Source organism: Rhagoletis pomonella, unplaced genomic scaffold (genome assembly GCF_013731165.1).
Source record: "Rhagoletis pomonella isolate Grant_MI unplaced genomic scaffold, Rhpom_1.0 Rhpom_scaffold_00015, whole genome shotgun sequence".
Taxonomy (NCBI): domain Eukaryota; kingdom Metazoa; phylum Arthropoda; class Insecta; order Diptera; family Tephritidae; genus Rhagoletis; species Rhagoletis pomonella.
The window spans coordinates 3019058-3037926 of record NW_023458569.1 but is presented as its reverse complement, the minus strand read 5'-3'; the positions used below and the strand labels follow the sequence as shown (position 1 = coordinate 3037926).

Sequence of the window (18869 nt, the reverse complement as noted above, 5' to 3'; positions counted from 1 at the left end):
CCACCATTGTTATCAGGTTAGGTAGTTAAATTTTCCTTCCTCTTTTTCTTTACATTGTTTCTTTAGTGATATCATGTCATGTGTTGAAATTGGGTGTGATGAGTTGCAGTATGGTGGAATTGGGTGTGGGAGTTACGGTGTTATGAATTCAGGTGTGGTGGTCTTAAGAGGTGTGGTGAATTTAGTTGTGGTGAGTTGAGGTGTGGTGAATTAAGGTGTGGTGAGTTAAGGTGTGGTGAGAAAGTTGAGGTGTGGTAAATTAAGGTGTGGTGAGTTAAGATGTGGTGAGAAAGTTGGGGTGTGGTGAGTTAAGGTGTGGTGAATTAAAGTGTGGTGGATTTAGGTGTGGTGAATTAAGGTGTGGTGAATTTAGGTGTGGGGAGTGAAGTAGTGGTGGATTTAGGTGTGTGGTGGATGAGTTGTGGTGAGGTAAGTTAAGTTAAGGTTTTAAGTTAAGATAAGTTATCTTTATCCTTATCTTCATATTCATCTTCATCTTCTTCCTCGTCTTTTTCTTCATCTTCTTCTTCATCTTTATCCTTTCCTTTATCCTGATCTAAATATGTCCATTCTTTTCTTCATTAACATATTCACCTCCACCATTGTTATTAGGTTAGGTATTTAAATTTTCCTTCCTCTTTGTCTTTATATTTAGGTTTCTTTACTTTTATTTTAATTTCTGTATTTATCCCTTTCTTCTTCTCCATACTCAAAATTATCTCATCCTTGTTTGAGGCTAATCTATTCATGAACATACATACATACATCTTATTCCTAAACTGCTGCTTAGCACGTTTCTTTAAGTCACTATCAATATTAAAGCATACATTTAGGAGGCATTTCCGCCACAACCTTGTACATGTATGGCATTGGTATTGGTGTGACTTTTGAATTGATTTTTTCGCTCTATTTTAAACTAATTTGAAATTTTAAAAATTGCCTGCACATCAGCATCAAAATACCTTTCTAATGGTATATAATTGTTTATACCTCAGAAGTACAGTTTAGCCGTAAAAGGGGTGTGAAGGAAACATGATTGCCTGTTTATATAATTGATATCTATTGCAAACTTTTATTCAGACAGGACTAAAAAGTAGAAAATAAATAATATAAAAAACGCTTTTATAAATGGACTAAAAAGTAGAAAATAATACTTCTCAGTCCCATAGAATTTGTTTTGATAACTTTTGATTTTGAAATTTTAGCAAAAGTCATTATAAACAATCTATGAAATTGAAAATGAAAAGCGTGGGGCGCATGAACAACTAGAATTGCTCCAAATCATATCAAAATAAGTTTCATGAAAATAGCCATCCACAATTCGCAGAGTTTTGCGATTTTGTAAGAAAAGAAATAATCTACTTCCATTTTTTGTCATGTAACGACGCTCTCTTTAAATGCTTGTATTTCAGGATCAAGCAGTTCGATTGTTTTCATTTTTCGGTTAAATATAGAGCTAATAATATGCTATATAATGGCCCAAAAAAGTTAAAGAAAACAAATGGTATTCCTTGTTTGTATCACATTGAAACGTACGACTGTCACGTATGCGACGTATGAAAATACACATATATGTATATTTTTACAAGATGTTTGTTTAAAAGGCGTTAAATAAATGTATATTTCTTTTAAGCATTTATTGTTTTTGTGAAAGCGTTTACAATTTTTTGTTGGTAAATTTTTATTAGATTTGGTAATTTTTTTTCTGACGTTTGGTACAATTTCGAAAACTTCATTTATCATCCCTGAGATATATATACTATACGAGAAGGGGAAAAAAGAAAGAAAGCGACGGGACGGCTATACAAAGCGATAAGACAAATATCTTCAACGCGCATGCATACGAATACCTACCCAGCAAGAACAGTGACGGTCACTTTCCTAGTGACGTGACCGTCACCAGAGATCTTAGATAGATAGAGAAGGTCCAAATTTTTGAACGTAAAATTGGAAGGTTCGATTTGGCGAATAATTTGTGAAAGTAAAGGTTCCTTAAATAGTTCGCTGGCTCCATAATTTTTCATTAAAGGGAAGTCTTTCAGAATGACTTAATAGTTTAGCAAAATGTGGATCTGCTAATAATATTAGTAAAGAGGAGGCAAATGGATTGTTAGTTTGTCATAAATTATTCAGTACATGCACTAAGAAAAAAGGAACATGATTTTATCAAACAGAGCTTTGTTCCATTTTTCTATGTTAGCGAAACGATTTTTTTTAACAGAAAAGATTGAATTTGAAAACGAGTTCGGGTTCAATCAATAAATCTAACCTAAAGTTTGTTAAAGCAAACGAAATGAAATTTGAAGTTACCCAGTAGCGAAATTGGTCACTAGTGACATCGTCACTGAGGATTTGGTGACATCATCGCGCTTGCTGTGAATCCTAAGCGACATATAGCTGACAATGACACTGGTGACAATGTCATGCAGGTGTACTCCTATTAAAGACTTATAACAGACAATGTCTTTCAGCGGTCACTTATAAAAAGTTCATTGCAGGACATTGTCGCTTGAATATCATCAATGATCATCAAAGACTAAATTACCATTTGAATGAAAAAGTCATGAACGACTTCCATATAAAAGGAGCCCAAAGTCATTGAAGACTTGATATGGCCGTACAAGACACTTAAGTGACTAATTCATGACATTCGCTACGGGGAAGCTTTTTATTATTTGAATGTAAAAACGAACGTACATACAAATCACGATCCAGACAATAAAGGTCGCGCCATTCGCGGACCGCTAACCCTCTCTTCGTCGATTTGACAGCATCCACCCAATCGCTGACGTCATAAAATACTTTTGTTTACATTCACTGCCAACTTCATGCTCTTCGCTCCAAATTTAGTGGGTATTCAAAACGCGAAAATTATTGAGTTTGGTGCTTGGTGCGTTTTTAGTGCTTTTGGTTTTAGTCTGAGGACACCAAATTAGAAAATTCTAAAAAAACTTTAAGCAAAATTTATAGCAATCGTAAGTGTGGTAAGCAACTTTACAAAAATTTAAACAAAATCATGGCACAGTGACAATCATAAGCGACAACAAAATATGTGGCAGCACCTTCAATCATGCTAGAACAAATCGACCGTCTTGCAAGAAACATTGATGTTTATTAATTTGAATTGGCATCCTTCCAATAAAATCATGTATGCATATAAAGTCCATAAAAAACACCAATAAAAAGCTGGTGCTTTTTCAAATTCATAACTTGGCAATACTGGCTTTTGTTCGATGCTTCCTCTTTTTCTTGTCGAGTTCGTCTTGCTCTCTCATTCTGGTATTTTTTGACGTCACGGCCAGTTGCTCTCAGCTCGATTGGCGCAATCTTGTATTCTATCATTCTTGCATACAAATGTATGTACATACACACATGTACATATATACATAGGTAACGAATAGACTGAGTTCAGCCACGCAAACTTTGGTCGCGCCAACTCGTTACTTGTGGAAGAGGGAGCGACGAGGAAAGGGGAAGGGCACCGAGTTGATCGTGCTCGGGCAACACGCTTCGTGCTCTCGTTCGTCTGAGTAATTCAAGTCGGCGGTTCACAGCTGACAACAACAATTGCGTACAAAAGAGTTGCTCTGTTTGAATGCGACGGGCAACCACGGTTGCCACTTGTTAAAAAAAATAACCAACCAAAATCTGAAAAAAAACCAAATTAATTTTTCACGTATCTATTCCAAGCAGCAAAACTTTTTACAAAAAACAAAAATTATTGAAATACTTGTGCTTTCAATCACATACATATTTACTTTTATATGTATTTTATATGCACATGTTACATTAAAAATAGGCATTCAGTATAATACTTTGTGTAAAGCAAAAATTTGCTAATTTCTAATTAAAAAAAGAAACAATAACTACCAACAAACCACCAAATTCGTGAAAATATAAGAAAAGCAACCAAGTTTGGTTAGAAACAACCAACAGTAGAATGTCATCCAAGACGAAATGGTGTAACTTTAGGATGTCAATCAAACGAAATGAGGGAAATTATCTCCTATTTTCTTTCGTTTTGACATCCTTAAGTACCAAACGCAACAACAAAATACACGGGATTTTTACTTAAACTGGCTACACACGACGAACATCTGAGCGCACATGTGCTCATGTGTATTTAATTCATCTAATGTCACACAAATTATTTTCATTGCAGATAAAACCTACTATATCTCACTTTTGAGTGGCATCACTGGTATTTTGATGACTTTAACACCAGTGTTAACGATTTGTTACGAACGTAGGAACTCCGACTACCCCACTACCGTCCACTTTAGTTTTTCTGGTTTGCTGTGATTTAAATTATAGAAGCTAATGCCATGAACCAATTATGAGGATCTGACCGGTTAACAAGCAGCCATTTGCAATTTCATTTAAGAAAAAAGTATGTGACGTTCGTAATTTTGAAGTTTGCTGTGCCTGTTTTGTTGTGTACATGTCTTTGTTTATATATTTTGTGGGCAGTTTATATCAATATCGAAAGTGATTTGTGAGCGATTTTAAATAAATTGGTTATTGAAATATAATTAAAATGAAGTGCGCGGTAAACGGTTGCAAAAATAGGTACGAAAATAAATCGGTTAGCACAAACATGCGCCCAAAAATTACTTATTTTTCTCTTTATGCTTCATCTTGCTTGGTTGGATCATGAGCCTATAAAAAGTTTTCGACAAAAATGAAGGAACATGCTTTCATGTTAGAAAAAAAAAATTACGCGCCTTGTATTTGCATGTTCAATTGTCACTTTTTACATAGGGATATGCAAACACACCGTGCTTCTATACAATGAAAATTCTACTACTATTTTGTCCTACTACTTTTTATCTATGCTTTTACTACACTTTTGCTTTTGCTAAATGCCAACCCTGCCATACATACATGCTTACAATGTATCCGCACACTAGACTCTGCAGTTTGTCTGAAACAGGGGTCGAATCGTGACAGACGTGAACGAGTCGGCAATCGTACGAACACAAATTACGTGATCCTTTAATCGAATGAACAATATCGGATGATAACAATCGAAGACGAACGAATCGTTATTGTTTATATTGTTATCGATTATTTTTCTCTTCTTCTTCCTGTTTTAAGTCACAATGGACATTGAAGTGTCAAAATAAGTGAACTTACTTAAAGAAAAGCGGCAAAACTAAAATGGATCCCAGCCTTTTATTTTATTTAAGCTCTAGCGAAAGCGAAAATGACGAAAGAGTTGTGCGTAAGCAACTTCGGGGCAGAAGCAATCCATTGGTATTATCCGACAACGCGTAAGTAATTATACATAGGAAATAAATTACCTTCTCTACTCCTATACTTGCAGATTCATCAAAAGATTTCGGTTAAGCAAGAAGGCATTTCAGTATGTTTTATCGAAAACAAACATAAACTGCGATGACACAAAAGCCGTTCCTGCTGCTTTGCAATTGGCTGCAAGCCTCTCGCTCCTTGCAAGTGGTAGCTATAAGCAAACAGTTGGTAGCGATTACCTGATAGGTATGTGCCAGAGCACGGTATCAAAATTGACGTCCAACGTCTTAAAAGAAATAGAACGCAAATTGTGTCCGGAATTTATAAAGTTCCAGCCCAACGAATCTTCAAGATGTAAGGAGCGGTTTGCGGAAAAATATAAAATACCTGGAGGTAGGAAGAGGCGTTCTAATGAAATGCGTAGTGAATCCAATGTTTTTCCTTTTAGTGGTTGGATGCGTAGACGGAACACACATTGGATTACAAAAGCCAATTAGAGACGAGCACATGTACTTCAACAGGAAAGGTTACCATAGTCTTAACGTTATGCTAGTAAGTTTCTCTTCTTTCATTTTAACATTTCATTGCTAATATTCCGTTTGCCAGATTTGTGACCACACTTGCAATATTCTTGCCATAAATTGTCAATATAGAGGTGCAGCACATGACTTCTGAAAAGGTCCACCACATGTAATTGTTTGGTGAGGTTTTCCCACAAACGGTTGGCCGTTGCTTTTCCCTGCGAGCAGTTTGGGAGTAAATTCTTTGCCAAGTCAGGGTGTTCGGCCATCAACTCCGCCATGAGTTCCTTCTGCGTAGAGTTTAATTTATTGTAGTTGTTCTAAAATAAGAAAAATAGCTATAAACTTGCATATGTTTGCACAAATTTTATAATTACATTTTTCAAAAAATTTTATCAAATTTTGCGCGCGTACATTCGTCAAATATTAATCGAATGACAGTTCGAACGAACGAGTACGTTCACTCGCTCGTTCACGCCTGTCATAATACCGAATTACGATATGAGAAGTTCGTTCACGTACGTCACAATCCGATTTTGTCATTTTTACGTGACGAGTTGCTCGTTCACGACAGTTACGATTCGAGCCTAGGTTTCAGTTTGGTAAATAAATATATTAATATAGTGAAAAAATTGCGTCTCGAGTATAAAAAATATGAAAAGTGCGGCTGTCGGTGGCCGATATCGGTGAATAGTGAAGGCAAGACAAGGCAGATTTTTTGTTTTCAACATATGGGTACATGATTTGTAAAAAATTAAATTTTGTAAAATTTTAAATGCTGAAGTGGTTATTATTGTTATAGTGACATCAAACTGTCGAGTTCGTGCAAAAGCAAAAGGGGCATTCCAAAGTGGCATGTGGCTCCTTTTGGCTCAAATTGTTAGCATTATATAATTTATACAGGAAACATTTTCATCATCTTCGTACCCGTCACTCTTAGAAAAGTTCACTTTTCTGTGTTAATTATATAAGTAAATTTAATACATTATTAGTTTCATACTGAAGTGAAATTTGGCTTCAAATGTCAAGAGTTTGAAACTTGTAAAATTTATATTTAAAGAGATATTACTTTAAAGTTTGAACAAAAACGAGTTAAATTGTCCCACGCGTCACTTTGGAAAGCCCCTTTTTGTTCTCGCTTTTTATTAAGAGCGAAGCTTCGCCTGCTACTTACAACACAATTTTTTATGTTCGCCAGCGTAAACTCGAGCGCAATAGCAAACATGCAGATGTACTGCTATTTTTGTTGTCGCTTCCACTGAACAGCGGAGCTATACACAAGCATGCTGCGATCAAATTCTTTTCCGATATTCAACAGTTATGAGCTCGCGCAAAAGCAAAAATGCAAAAGTGGTGTGGTTTTCGCTTCGACTGAACAGCGAAGCTGTACACGCATGCTGCGACAAGATTACCCTGCAAAAATCGCGACTACTCCATGTATGCATGTAAAGAGTACTCCCGAAGGACCAAGGAGTACTCCAAAATTAACCACAATTCATATAAAAAATATGGTCCAATTAACATTGCGATGTCCTAGGGCAGGACCATATACTCCATCTCTGCATTACATCAGAGTAGCACAAAACTACTCCAACATATTAACAATGGCATTGTTGTTATATTTTTTTGTTTGTACACGCTTTTGTTCTTCACTTCTCAAATGCTTTTTCGAAAGTAATAAAAACCAAGACAAAAATTAAAAAATACATGTTGCCTCTGACGGCATTCGAACCCGAGCATGCTGGGAGCTAAGAACTAACAGCGAGCATCTCTACACGTTCAGCTACAGCCAGACATGCAATTGTGCTTTCAAATGCTGAACTTCAATCACGTTTCGTTAAAACACGAGCAGTGATCGGATAACAAACAATAAGCTGGTCCGCTACAGCATGACAGAGGAACACTTTTGTAAGTACTCCAATTTACCACAAATAGACTACATGGTCCAACGATTTTTGCAGGGTATTTTCTGATATTCAACCGTTATGAGCTCGCGCAAAAAAAGGATAATTGTAATTTTTGATTTGGTTTTCGCTGAACAGTTTAGGCTAAAAACATTAGGGGTATTCTCGATCCGGTGCTAACTGTCTAGCATGGTGCATAGATAGCATAAATAGCATCATTGGCTAATTTTATTGTTGTTTGAACACATGAAACAATAACAAAATTATCCAATCATGCTATTTATACTATATATGCACCATGTTAAACAGTATGCACCTGATCGAGAATAGCCCTATTTTGGAGCGGAGAGCATAGCACCAAGCAAATCGTCTTTTATAAGCGTGAATGTACATATGTTTCAATAGGAGCTAGCATAGTGAAGACCAAAGCGGAGATATTTGCACCACCATTTAAAACATACACGTTTATAATCGACATTTTGCTTGAAGCTGTGCTCTTCGCTCCACAATGTTTTTAGCCTAAACTGTTCAGCGAAAACCAAATCAAAAATTACAATTATGCTTTTTTTGCGCGAGCTAATAACGGTTGAATATCAGAAAATAATCTTGTCGCAGCATGCGTGTACAGCTTCGCTGTACAGTGGAAGCGAAAACCACACTACTTTTGCATTTTTGCTTTTGCGCGAGCTCATAACTGTTGAATATCGGAAAAGAATTTGGTCGCAGCGTGCGTATTTTTTAGAATACCAAATTATGACCCATAATAGATTCAAGACATACTGGATTTGAAAAAAAAATTTGGGCCTTTCTATATCAAGGTAACGATATGTTCAGTGACGATCACGTAAATAGCACACATTTACTTTTAAAAATATTCCCATTGATTTACGTGATTAATTTTTTTCGTTATTGTTCTTTTTGATAATAGATTCTATTATATAAACCATAAAAGTAAAAGTTTCAGAATTTTTTGAGAAAAAAAATAAGTTTTGTTCAAGCGTTTTATGGAAGAAAATGCGTTACACCCTCGACAAAAAAAAAAATTCTCAAAAAAAGTCTGAAACTTTGACTTATATGGTTTATGTTACAGAATCTTTAACACGTAAAACATTGTGAAAATTTAAAAAGTAAATGTGTGCTATTTACGTAAGCGTTCAGTGAATACATACAGTACAATATTAAAAAAAATCAACAAACTCGTAAAAATTTCGATCTTTTTTATTAAATTTCCTGGAAAGGTTCTGTGTATACAGTTTGTGATATATACAATATATATGTACCATGATGTATACAATTTGTGAATATTATATTAGAAGGTGTATGCTAACTTTTGACGCTGATTGTATTTATTTTTATAAGGCTTTTCACAGTGACGGCCCTCACAGCAGCTTTTTATTGAATCCATATGAAAAGGAAAATAAATTGCCTACGGAGAACCCTTTCAGGTAAGCAAAACGCTTAATCGCTGTGAAAAAGGAAGAGCCATATTAAGCTTCAACAGCAACAATAATTATATACTAGAAATTCATCGCCAGGACGTGATTCTAATAATCTTAGAAGAAGTATTTAGTCCACAACTAGACTTACACTGCGCCGACTTTAAAAAAATTTCGAAGCAAATATCGTCTATCTTTCAAAATGAACCCGAGGTAATTTTTTTTTTAACTTTCCTGAGTTTAAATTATATTATACATATATAAATTATATTCCTTATTCCGTCATTTTTAAGGAGTATTACTACATTCCCCGAGGCCCACGTCGAAATCCTGGAGGTAAACTTTACGACAAGTATCATAACATAAAAAATAGAAAACACAAAACCAAAAAAATTAATATGCAACCAGCGAACAATGAAGATTTCGAAGACGAATTTGACGAAACACACCTTCAAAATCTGAAGGAAAAGTTGATCCAAAGTCCTGCTGAGGATTTTTGCTATTCTTCAAACCCACCTAAAGAATCTGAAATTTGGCGTCAAACTATAATTTTGCGCAAGAGAGATTTGCGAAACGTGAAAAACAATTCCTGTTTTTTAGAAGATTGGATCTCTTTTAAGCAAGCGTTTGGCTATAAATTGGTAAGTCATAATCTTGCTTTTTAAATGCATTACGCACACATTTTTATAACATTTGCACAATTTACAAATTTAAAGATTGAGTATGATTTTGAGGTCCTACGACCAGAAAAGGGAGACAAGTTAGCCTCAAAATGGAATAATTTTAAGAACAATATCAGCAACTTCTACGAACAGTTTGTGAAGGACAGAAAGTCCAGAGAGGAATACGTGTCGGCAGAACGAATAACAAATGAAGGTAGTTGTCTTCAAAATATTTTTGTACGCTGGCGGATTTGTAAATAGGGAACACACGTTTTAGCGACTTTGACAATTTTTATTTTTGTTGCTTAATTAATATTTACAAAAGGGCATACCCAGAATATTTCTAAAATTTTGCTAAAATGTTTTCTCCCTTTTTATATTTTCAGCATTGTAGGAGCTTAATTAAAAACTCAGAATTATTTTTTTTTTTTGTTTTCACTGTTAATACAGTTTCGGTTTTACAGTTACTAATCATCAATCAAATCAAATACTCCGAAGGATTGCCTATCGATTATGAGCTGAAGACCTTTACTGATCTAAATTTGCGTTCTTTACCTTGCTATGATTCAATTGTTGACTCAGATGCACCACAAGGAAATTTCAGAGAAACGAATGCAGTCAAATATAGGGGAAAGTTATAAAAAAATTCTCACTATTTATGCTCTTCTGTAAAGTTATTCAAGACTATATCTTTTCTTATAAACTCAGACCAAATTTATGTGTTGTGTTATTTTATTGAAATACAATTATTTGATAAACCCTTTCAAGCCTTTGAGATTGGTAAAAAACGTAGCAATGAAATTTATTTAAGGAATATATAATTTTTTACAAGACCACCACTTCACATATATACGATTAACAACGGAAAATCATATGTTAGAAATAAGTTTGTTTAATTACATACTTATTTGGTAAAAAATACAGTATTGGTCATATCAACAGCAGCCCCATTTCAAAGTGATATTGTTTGCCAGATATGTTTATGTATTTATTTATTTTCCAAAATTTTCAATTGAAATAGAGTTCATTCTCTAGCAAAACGCATATTAACCTCAGTTTGAAACTTTGTAAAAAATTACAAAAAAAAAACTACATTTTAATCCAAATTTCAAACTTTTTTCTCTGAAGTGTTAGAATTGATGAATGATGAAAGTTGTTGGTCTTTTTTTTTTAGTTTTCTACATGAGCTCTAGAAATTTGAAATTCTAAAAAATAAATAAATAAACATACCTGGCAAACAATATCAATTCGAAAAGGGAGTGAATTTTAAGTGCCCGATACTGTATGTTAATTATAGCTTAAATATGAGTTTAGAGTTATTTATCTTTAAATATAAATTAAATCTATACTAAAACTTAAAATAAATAAATCATAATTCAGCTTGAATAAAACCGTGTTTAATTTAACTATTACCATATTGAAATTTTTTAAACAAATCCAGGTAAAATCAAACCCAAATTGGTTGAGTATAATAAACAACTCATTGTTCAAATTAAATAAAATCATATTCGATTTAACCATTGCCCTGTTCAATTAAAAAAAATGCAGGTTAAAGCAAACCCAACTTGGTTGAGTATAATAAACAACTCATTATTCAATTTGAATAAAATCGTATTCAATTTAACTATTTACCTGTTTAAATTTTTTGAACAAATTCTGGTTAAATCAAACCCAACTTGGTTGAGTATAATAAACAACCCATTATTCAATTAGAATAAGATCGTATTTAATTGAACTACTTCTCTGTTTAAAATTTTTGAACAAATCCACGTAAACTCAAACACGACATCGTCATCATAAATAGGATTCATTTCAAATATTTTAAATATATCTTATTACATTAAACGAGCAATTCTTGTATATATATATATATCCATAGGTTTCTCGGAAACGGCTCTAACGATTTCTAGGAAATTTTGTACACAGATAATGTTTTGAATTTGAAGGTTACCTGAATACGCACTATCTCCGAGAATACTCGTATAAGGTTGTCACCTGTTCGAAATTAGTTGCAAATTAATTAAAACATCATAATATGGGTATCAAATGGAAGGTATTTTAAAGATCCCTAATTAAAAAATATTTTAACAGTGTTCCCACCTATTTTGAATCGCATACGTATTAAATTTTTTTAGAAAAAAAGGTAAAATATTACTTTACTATTCATGGGTACCAAGAGAAGGTTCTTAAACAACCATCAAATGTTAATTTCCGAATAGGGTTGCCACCTAAATTTTTTTCAAAATATTTTTTTAAAGCTATCCAAATCCACTCCGGGCAAAGTTCGGTCAACCTGGTACTTATTATTAATTTCAAAAATATTCATGGTAATATTAAGCATATTCGTATTTAAAATTTTCAAACAAACATTTGTTAAAAGTAAACAAAATACCGTTTGGCGCAAAATCATATGTGCTTTTATTTGAAACAAATATGATATGGTTTATTTTTTCTCAGTGTGAGTTAAAATTGCTCGAGGATTTTTATAAAAAGAACACAAATGACACGCTTTATTTCAGAATAATTTGATTCTAGCTATATAAATATATAAGAAATTTTAATGCTGGTTTATACCCAAAAATAATGGATAATATTTATGTATGATGTAATCTATTTTTTTAGAATTATATACCTTTTTATGTCAAATCACATTTTTTATGAAATTAATAGAACCTAAAGATTGAAAGATTTTATACCAATAAAATGGTACCCAAGTATTAAACAAAAGAATTATAACAGTCAAAATTTTTTACATTTCTACAAGCATACAATTTTTTATATGTAAAATTTCCTCTAAACTAATAGTTATTACCTACTAAAAATTTCTAACATCCATTACATCACTATACGTATAAGCAAAAGAGGCCAAAAATCCATGCGCGAAAAATATCCACTATTACTACATTTATAAAATGTGGCAGCACCCAGCCAGCAAAGAAACGTAAATTTTGCCAACAGTGCAGTTTAGTTCAATTTTCCGTATCCGAAAACGCATACAAAAAACTCCTACAGTTATCATCAATTTTCGTATCCGGAAACAGTGCAGTTTAGTTCAATTTTCCGTATCCGAAAACGTATACAATAAACTCCTACAGTTATCATCAATTTTCGTATCCGGAAAACGTTCGAAAAAGAAGTAAACATTTTGTCGTATTTCATACAAAGTGGCAGCCAAATTGTGGACAAATGACGCTTACGACAAAATTTTACTAAAGAAAATCCTTCATAAACTCAAAACTAATTAGCAATGAACATTAAAAATTAAATAATTTAAAATTTTTTGAGCTAGTAACATTTTCAGAGACTTTGGAGAAAATCTATCTTCGCGTTTTTGAGAAATTGCATTCTAAACTTCTATCGCGATTTCCCGCAACCTGCCGAAATTAACATACGACAATCTTTTACCCAGGCGACGATTCGTAGATGGTTTTAGGCATATGTTTAGTAGTCGATTGATAAATAAATAAACTTTTTAATATACGGTTTTATAAATGGACTAAAAACTAGGAAAAAATAAATCCAGTCCCATAGAATTTGTTTTGATAACTTTTGATTTTGAAATTTTAGCAAAAGTCATTATAAACAATTTATGAGATTGAAAACGAAAAGCGTGGAGCGCATGCAATACAAAGCATTAGATTTAATTGACAATAGTCAAACTACAAAGACCTAAAATTTCTACAGAGAAAGCACAAATCTGAGATCGATTTTAAGCGGTCGTTATTCATATACCCACATACATACATATATTACTCTTCATATCAATTCAGGTCTATTGCGTGCGCCCCACGCTTTTCATTTTCAATCTCATAAATTGTTTATAATGACTTTAGATAATTTTCAAAATCAAAAGTTTTCAAAACAAATTCTATGGAACTGAGATATATTATTTTCTCGTTTTTAATTCAATTATAAAAACGTGGTATATTAAAAAGTTTTTTTTCTTTATTTTCTGCTTTTTAGTCTTGTCTGTGGTATATTAAAAAGTTTTTTTTTGTTTTCTATTTTTTAGTCTTGTCTGTATAAAATTTTGCACTAGATATTAAAATAATTCAACTTGCAGTGAAAAGAGAACAGAAGATTATGCAAGCAAAATGTTGTATGCTCACGTTTAGTATATGCATACATATGTACATACTAGGAATGTTAATCCCGGGATCCCGGACTTTTTAAGGTCTCGAAAATCTTCTTGGCAAGTAATCCCGGGATTTCCGGGATTTGTAATTGGCACTGATGGCATTAATAGAAACCCCTTTTCTTGACCAGTATTGGCTATACATACTTCTTTTTTTATTTAATAATTAATATTTTTTTTTATAAATGTCTAGCTCATTATACATATAACACCGAGCGATAGTAAATTTTAAACCGAAAATATCAATATATTCGCAAAACCATGGGCCAAATATAGTAAAATTGCGATTTTAGTTTTTCACTCTGACGTCAGTAATTCAAAAATGATTTAAAAAATTCAGAGAAATGCGCTTAGAGAAGTAGTATGGTTATAAAATTAATGAGGTAATCCTGTAGAATTTAAACAGATTCAACTTTAAAGTGCAGAAAGGCTGGAAAATATTGAAAATGTCATTTTAAAATCTTTTCCTTGAAATTTCGCAATATTTGTTTTTTGAAAAAATTATGTGTTAAGAGCTTATATAAACTCGACAACATCCTCGAATTTCGTTCTTCTAACTTTGTCCGCTTAAAAATGACCTATTCGGCCTTGTGAATCCAAAAAATAAATTTTTTTTAATTCTAAAGAAATTTCCTATTGCATTTGTTACCCATATTTTTATTCTACATTGCATTGAATTTTTTAATAATTTTTGGAATTAATCATATCTTTGAAGTTACAAAGTCCTTCAAAATAAATCCTGCGGTCAGAGAGAAAAAATAAAAACGCCACTTTAAATAAAAAAGTGGGTTTCAAACCCATTTATTTATTATTTACTTCATGTTAGGAGAGCTTCTCAAACATTATACAGTGAAACCTGCTTAAGTACTTAACCCGCTTAAGTAACCAACAGTTTTGGCACTTGAATTTTTTAATGTAATCTGAAGAAAACCCCTCTTAAGTAACTCCCCGCTTATTTACCCAACCCGCCCAAGTACCTAAATTTTTCGTACCCTATTTACCATTTTACCTATAAGTGCTCTTTTAAAATTTCTCAATTTTTTTGTCTGGTTTCTTTTCGAGCCTGAGGTCAAGTTTTTATTTTTGTTTTACAAGTGTCCGATATTTCGGCTCTCAACGAAAGCCATCTTCAGGGACTCTAAATACAAAAACACTTAGAATACAACAAATTTCAACAAAAAGGCAAATCGATTTACATTAAAAGAAAAAGAAAAACTTAAAAGCAAAACTAACATAAAGCACAAAAGACCAAGTGTCAAGTGGCTGGACTTCGACTAATTTTGGTTTGTATTCTTTTTGTTTTATCGATCAGGTGTCTGTAAGCATGAGCGACGTTCTCTGTGTCCGTTTTGTAATTTATTCTTAATTCTGTCGGTGTGTTAGTTATATGTAGCATTTCTATCGTCAGTCTCTTGTTGTAATTGCTCTCCATTTGCAATATGCTAACGTTCATGATTCAATAACACAAGGTTCGATAAACTGACAGTTGTCTCTCTCGCGCCACTCCCTTAGCAGTGGCACCGTGTTGCTTCTTTGCAAATTTACATGGAAAGAGTGTAGCTTTGGTGTGAAATAAAAGTATAAGCTTTTGTGCAATATGTTTATTTGTATATGCATATGAAGCATATTTAAATGATGAAAACCTAAGCATTGGATGTTTACATCAATCTCATAGTAGTCTTATTTTAATTTTGAGTCATTTTGCAGTTTTTATACGGCTAAATAGCATATAAATTACGTAATTCACGTAGATATATCAATATTACATTCAACATTTCGTTTAAAATGCCAGATTTCCTGCAAATGCATTAGAATTTACGAAAGGAATTTCACTACTAATTGCCTACTTTGCGTACTTTTCTACTACCATTTTCGAAACAAGGGATTGCATTCTTGCCCTTTCTCTGTCCTTCGTAAATGCAACCTTTTGTAAGGGAGTGTCAAACCGCAGCTGTCAATAATTATCTAACCTTGTATTATTGAATCATGGCTAACGTTATCAAAATTTGGAGAATGTGAGAGTTCTGCACAGTGGGCCGACAGTGCTGTTTGTTGTGTGTTTCCATTATTGCGCGATCTTAGGTTTGATTTGTGTCCACTAATCCTAGTTTTTAAATTATTTTTTGTCGTTCCAACGTAGATTTTTTCACATTTGTTTTGCGTATTTCCATTACATGTTATGCTATATATTACATTATTTTGGTCCATTTTGTCAAATTTGCTTTTTGTGGTGCTGTATAGTTTTTTAAGTGTATTGTCCATTCTGTATGCAATTTTATATTTTTCTTTGTCATAGAATTTAATTTTTGCCTTTCTGTCTGCCACTTTTGGCACGTAGGTCATCGACTTCCATATTTTTGGCTGTTCTTTGTTGTCCTTGTTATGATTATGTTGTCCATAGTATTTATGTAGTAGCTTTTTGATGGCCTGTTGTGGAATTCTCCAAATTTTGATAACGTTAGCATATTGCAAAAGGGGAGCAATTACAACAAGAGACTGACCAAGGCGCTACAATACAAGGTGGTGTTGATTGATCAGCTGATTAGATATTTTTGTCTCTACACTAGTACAGGAGAATGTCATCCAAGACGAAGTGGCGCAACTTTAGGATGTCAACAAAACGAAATGACGAAAATTATCTCCTATTGCCTTTCGTTTTGACATCCTCCTGTACCAAAAAGCAATAATAAAATACACGGGACTTTTACTTATATGCAATTGCCACCACCTTGTATGGATGCGCCTTGAGACTGACGATAGAAATGCTACATATAACTAACACACCGACAGAATTAAGAATAAATTACAAAACGGACACAGAGAACGTCGCTCATGCTTACAGACACCTGATCGATAAAACAAAAAGAATACAAACCAAAATCAGTCGAAGTCCAGCCACTTGACAGCATAGGATGAAATCATCTAAGCAAAAATAATTTATATTTTCTTTGGTCTTTTGTGCTTTATGTTAGTTTTGCTTTTAAGATTTTCTTTTTTCTTTTAATGTAATTCGATTTGCCTTTTTGTTGAAATTTGTTGTATTCTAAGTGTTTTTGTATTTAGAGTCCCTGAAGATGGCTTTCGTTGAGAGCCGAAATATCGGACACTTGTAAAACAAAAATAAAAACTTGACCTCAGGCTCGAAAAGAAACCAGAAAAAACATCTATAACTAAAGGTCGATTAAATAAATTCTTGCATATATTTCTCAAAGTATTTTAATATTTTGAAATTCAGTGGCAGCGCTACACAATCGACATTAATTGCCACCGTCAGTGTAACAACATTCAAGTTTCAAGTGGCTAAAAATTATAGTTGATTTTTTAGAATTTTGAAATTTTTATGAAAATTTGGTGAATTTTTAGTGTTCTACAAAATTTTAAGCTTAGGTTTATATGGTATGTGGTAGAGAATGAACTCTATTTTAGTTGAAAATCTTAAAAATTAATAAACATAAGCGGCAAACAGTATCATTTTGAATTTCCATACTGAATCCAAACTTTATGTACATATGTATAAATAAATATGTATAATCAATGACTTTTTAAATAATTGATTTATTGTAAAAATGATATAACATTGCTTTATCTAGTTTTGATGTGTATACATCTTTGGTTTCGGGAGGGGTAAAATTTGCGAAGCTGTAACGCATAGCCCAGCGGAAAATTTCGAAGGGCTTAGGCATGTGTATTTCAGCATAAAATTTTAATTTCATTAGGACCACCCTGTGTTTACTTGCTATTGTAAATGATTGCATACATTTAGGCATATGAATAGTAACAGGAAATGCGGTGCGATTGTTTATTACTTCCGATTGTGCAAACTCCACACATGCACAAGTTTGTATGTACATACATATATGTATATGTATAAACTCATTTGGTGCAACTGGTTTTGATATTCGTAGATGGTTTTAGGCATAGGTTTAGTAGTCTATTTTGATAAAAAAGCAAGGCGAAAATTTAAAAAAATACTGAAATCGTTTTAACTGGGACCGTTGATTACTGATGAACATACATGCATATATGTATGTATAATATAAATATGTATGGATGATATAATAGCTCTGATCCAATACTTTTCATTTTAAATCCTGGGAAAAGTCAAACAGCAAAATCACTCTCTGAAGTGAGAGTAAAAAGTGAGTAACAGCAACACGTACGGAACAACAAAAAGGCATCGGGTAAAATCTTGCAACTTCAATCTCTACACAACTCTCCAAAAATCGCTCTCATTTACATGAACCACAGATTACATTCCGAAAAGAAAAACTAAATTTAGGAATATAAGCAAATAGAAATGCTCAAACTATAAGCTCAAGAACAGTAATTGATGTGGTGTTTTCAAGATAGTTTAACGCCCTTGAGTCATAAGTATATATGTACAAGTATCATGTTTTATCAATCATACCAATATTTCATGTACTAAAAAATTAAAAAAATTAAAATTAAATCAGCAAAATGAATAAAATTAAGTGAAATTAATGTTTAATTTCTAACCTAACCTACATGTACATGTATGTAACTGAATCGCCTAAGAATAGCTTTACATATAAAAAGATTATCCACATTTTCGAGCTTAACTCCCTAATATGTAGTTAGATTAGATTAGAATTCAAAGTTATAATTATAAAATTATCCCAGATTAAACTGATAACTTTTTGGTGTCCAACCTAGTTTCATCGATTATACTTGCGAAGAAGAGGAGGAATAGCAAATGTAAAAGTAAAAAAAAAAATTTACGCTAGTAAGGAAAAGAGGTTTCTAAAGACATTTTTAATAAAATATTCAATTAAAATATATTTAAATGGCATAATATAGTAGAGAAGAAGTTTAACTTTTCCTCGAGTTGTGTGAATAACAGGCAAACCAATTTGACGATTTGCGATTATATTTATATGTAAACGTACTTTTATGCTTTGCCGTTCGCATATGTTTACACATCAAATTTCATGAGTACT

At 32.8% G+C, this 18869-nt stretch overlaps 1 protein-coding gene across 1 annotated transcript; it reads left to right on the top strand.

Moving 5' to 3' along the window:
* Window positions 1-5160: 5160 nt before the first annotated feature.
* Window positions 5161-5928, top strand: LOC118749338 (putative nuclease HARBI1). Its single transcript, XM_036484133.1, has 4 exons — window positions 5161-5273; window positions 5327-5646; window positions 5702-5805; window positions 5860-5928. Exons 1-4 carry the CDS (start codon window positions 5161-5163, stop codon window positions 5926-5928), a joined length of 606 nt encoding a protein of 201 aa, XP_036340026.1.
* The last annotated feature ends 12941 nt before the right edge of the window (window positions 5929-18869 follow it).

What these genes read in the sequence shown, in the direction of transcription:
- LOC118749338 (XM_036484133.1), top strand. Translation starts at nt 5,161, where the DNA reads ATGGATCCCAGCCTTTTATTTTATTTAAGCTCTAGCGAAAGCGAAAAT. An exon ending in TTGGTATTATCCGACAACGC is followed by an intron (nt 5,274 to 5,326) that starts GTAAGTAATTAT and finishes CTATACTTGCAG; the next exon opens with ATTCATCAAAAGATTTCGGT. An exon ending in ATAGTCTTAACGTTATGCTA is followed by an intron (nt 5,806 to 5,859) that starts GTAAGTTTCTCT and finishes TCCGTTTGCCAG; the next exon opens with ATTTGTGACCACACTTGCAA.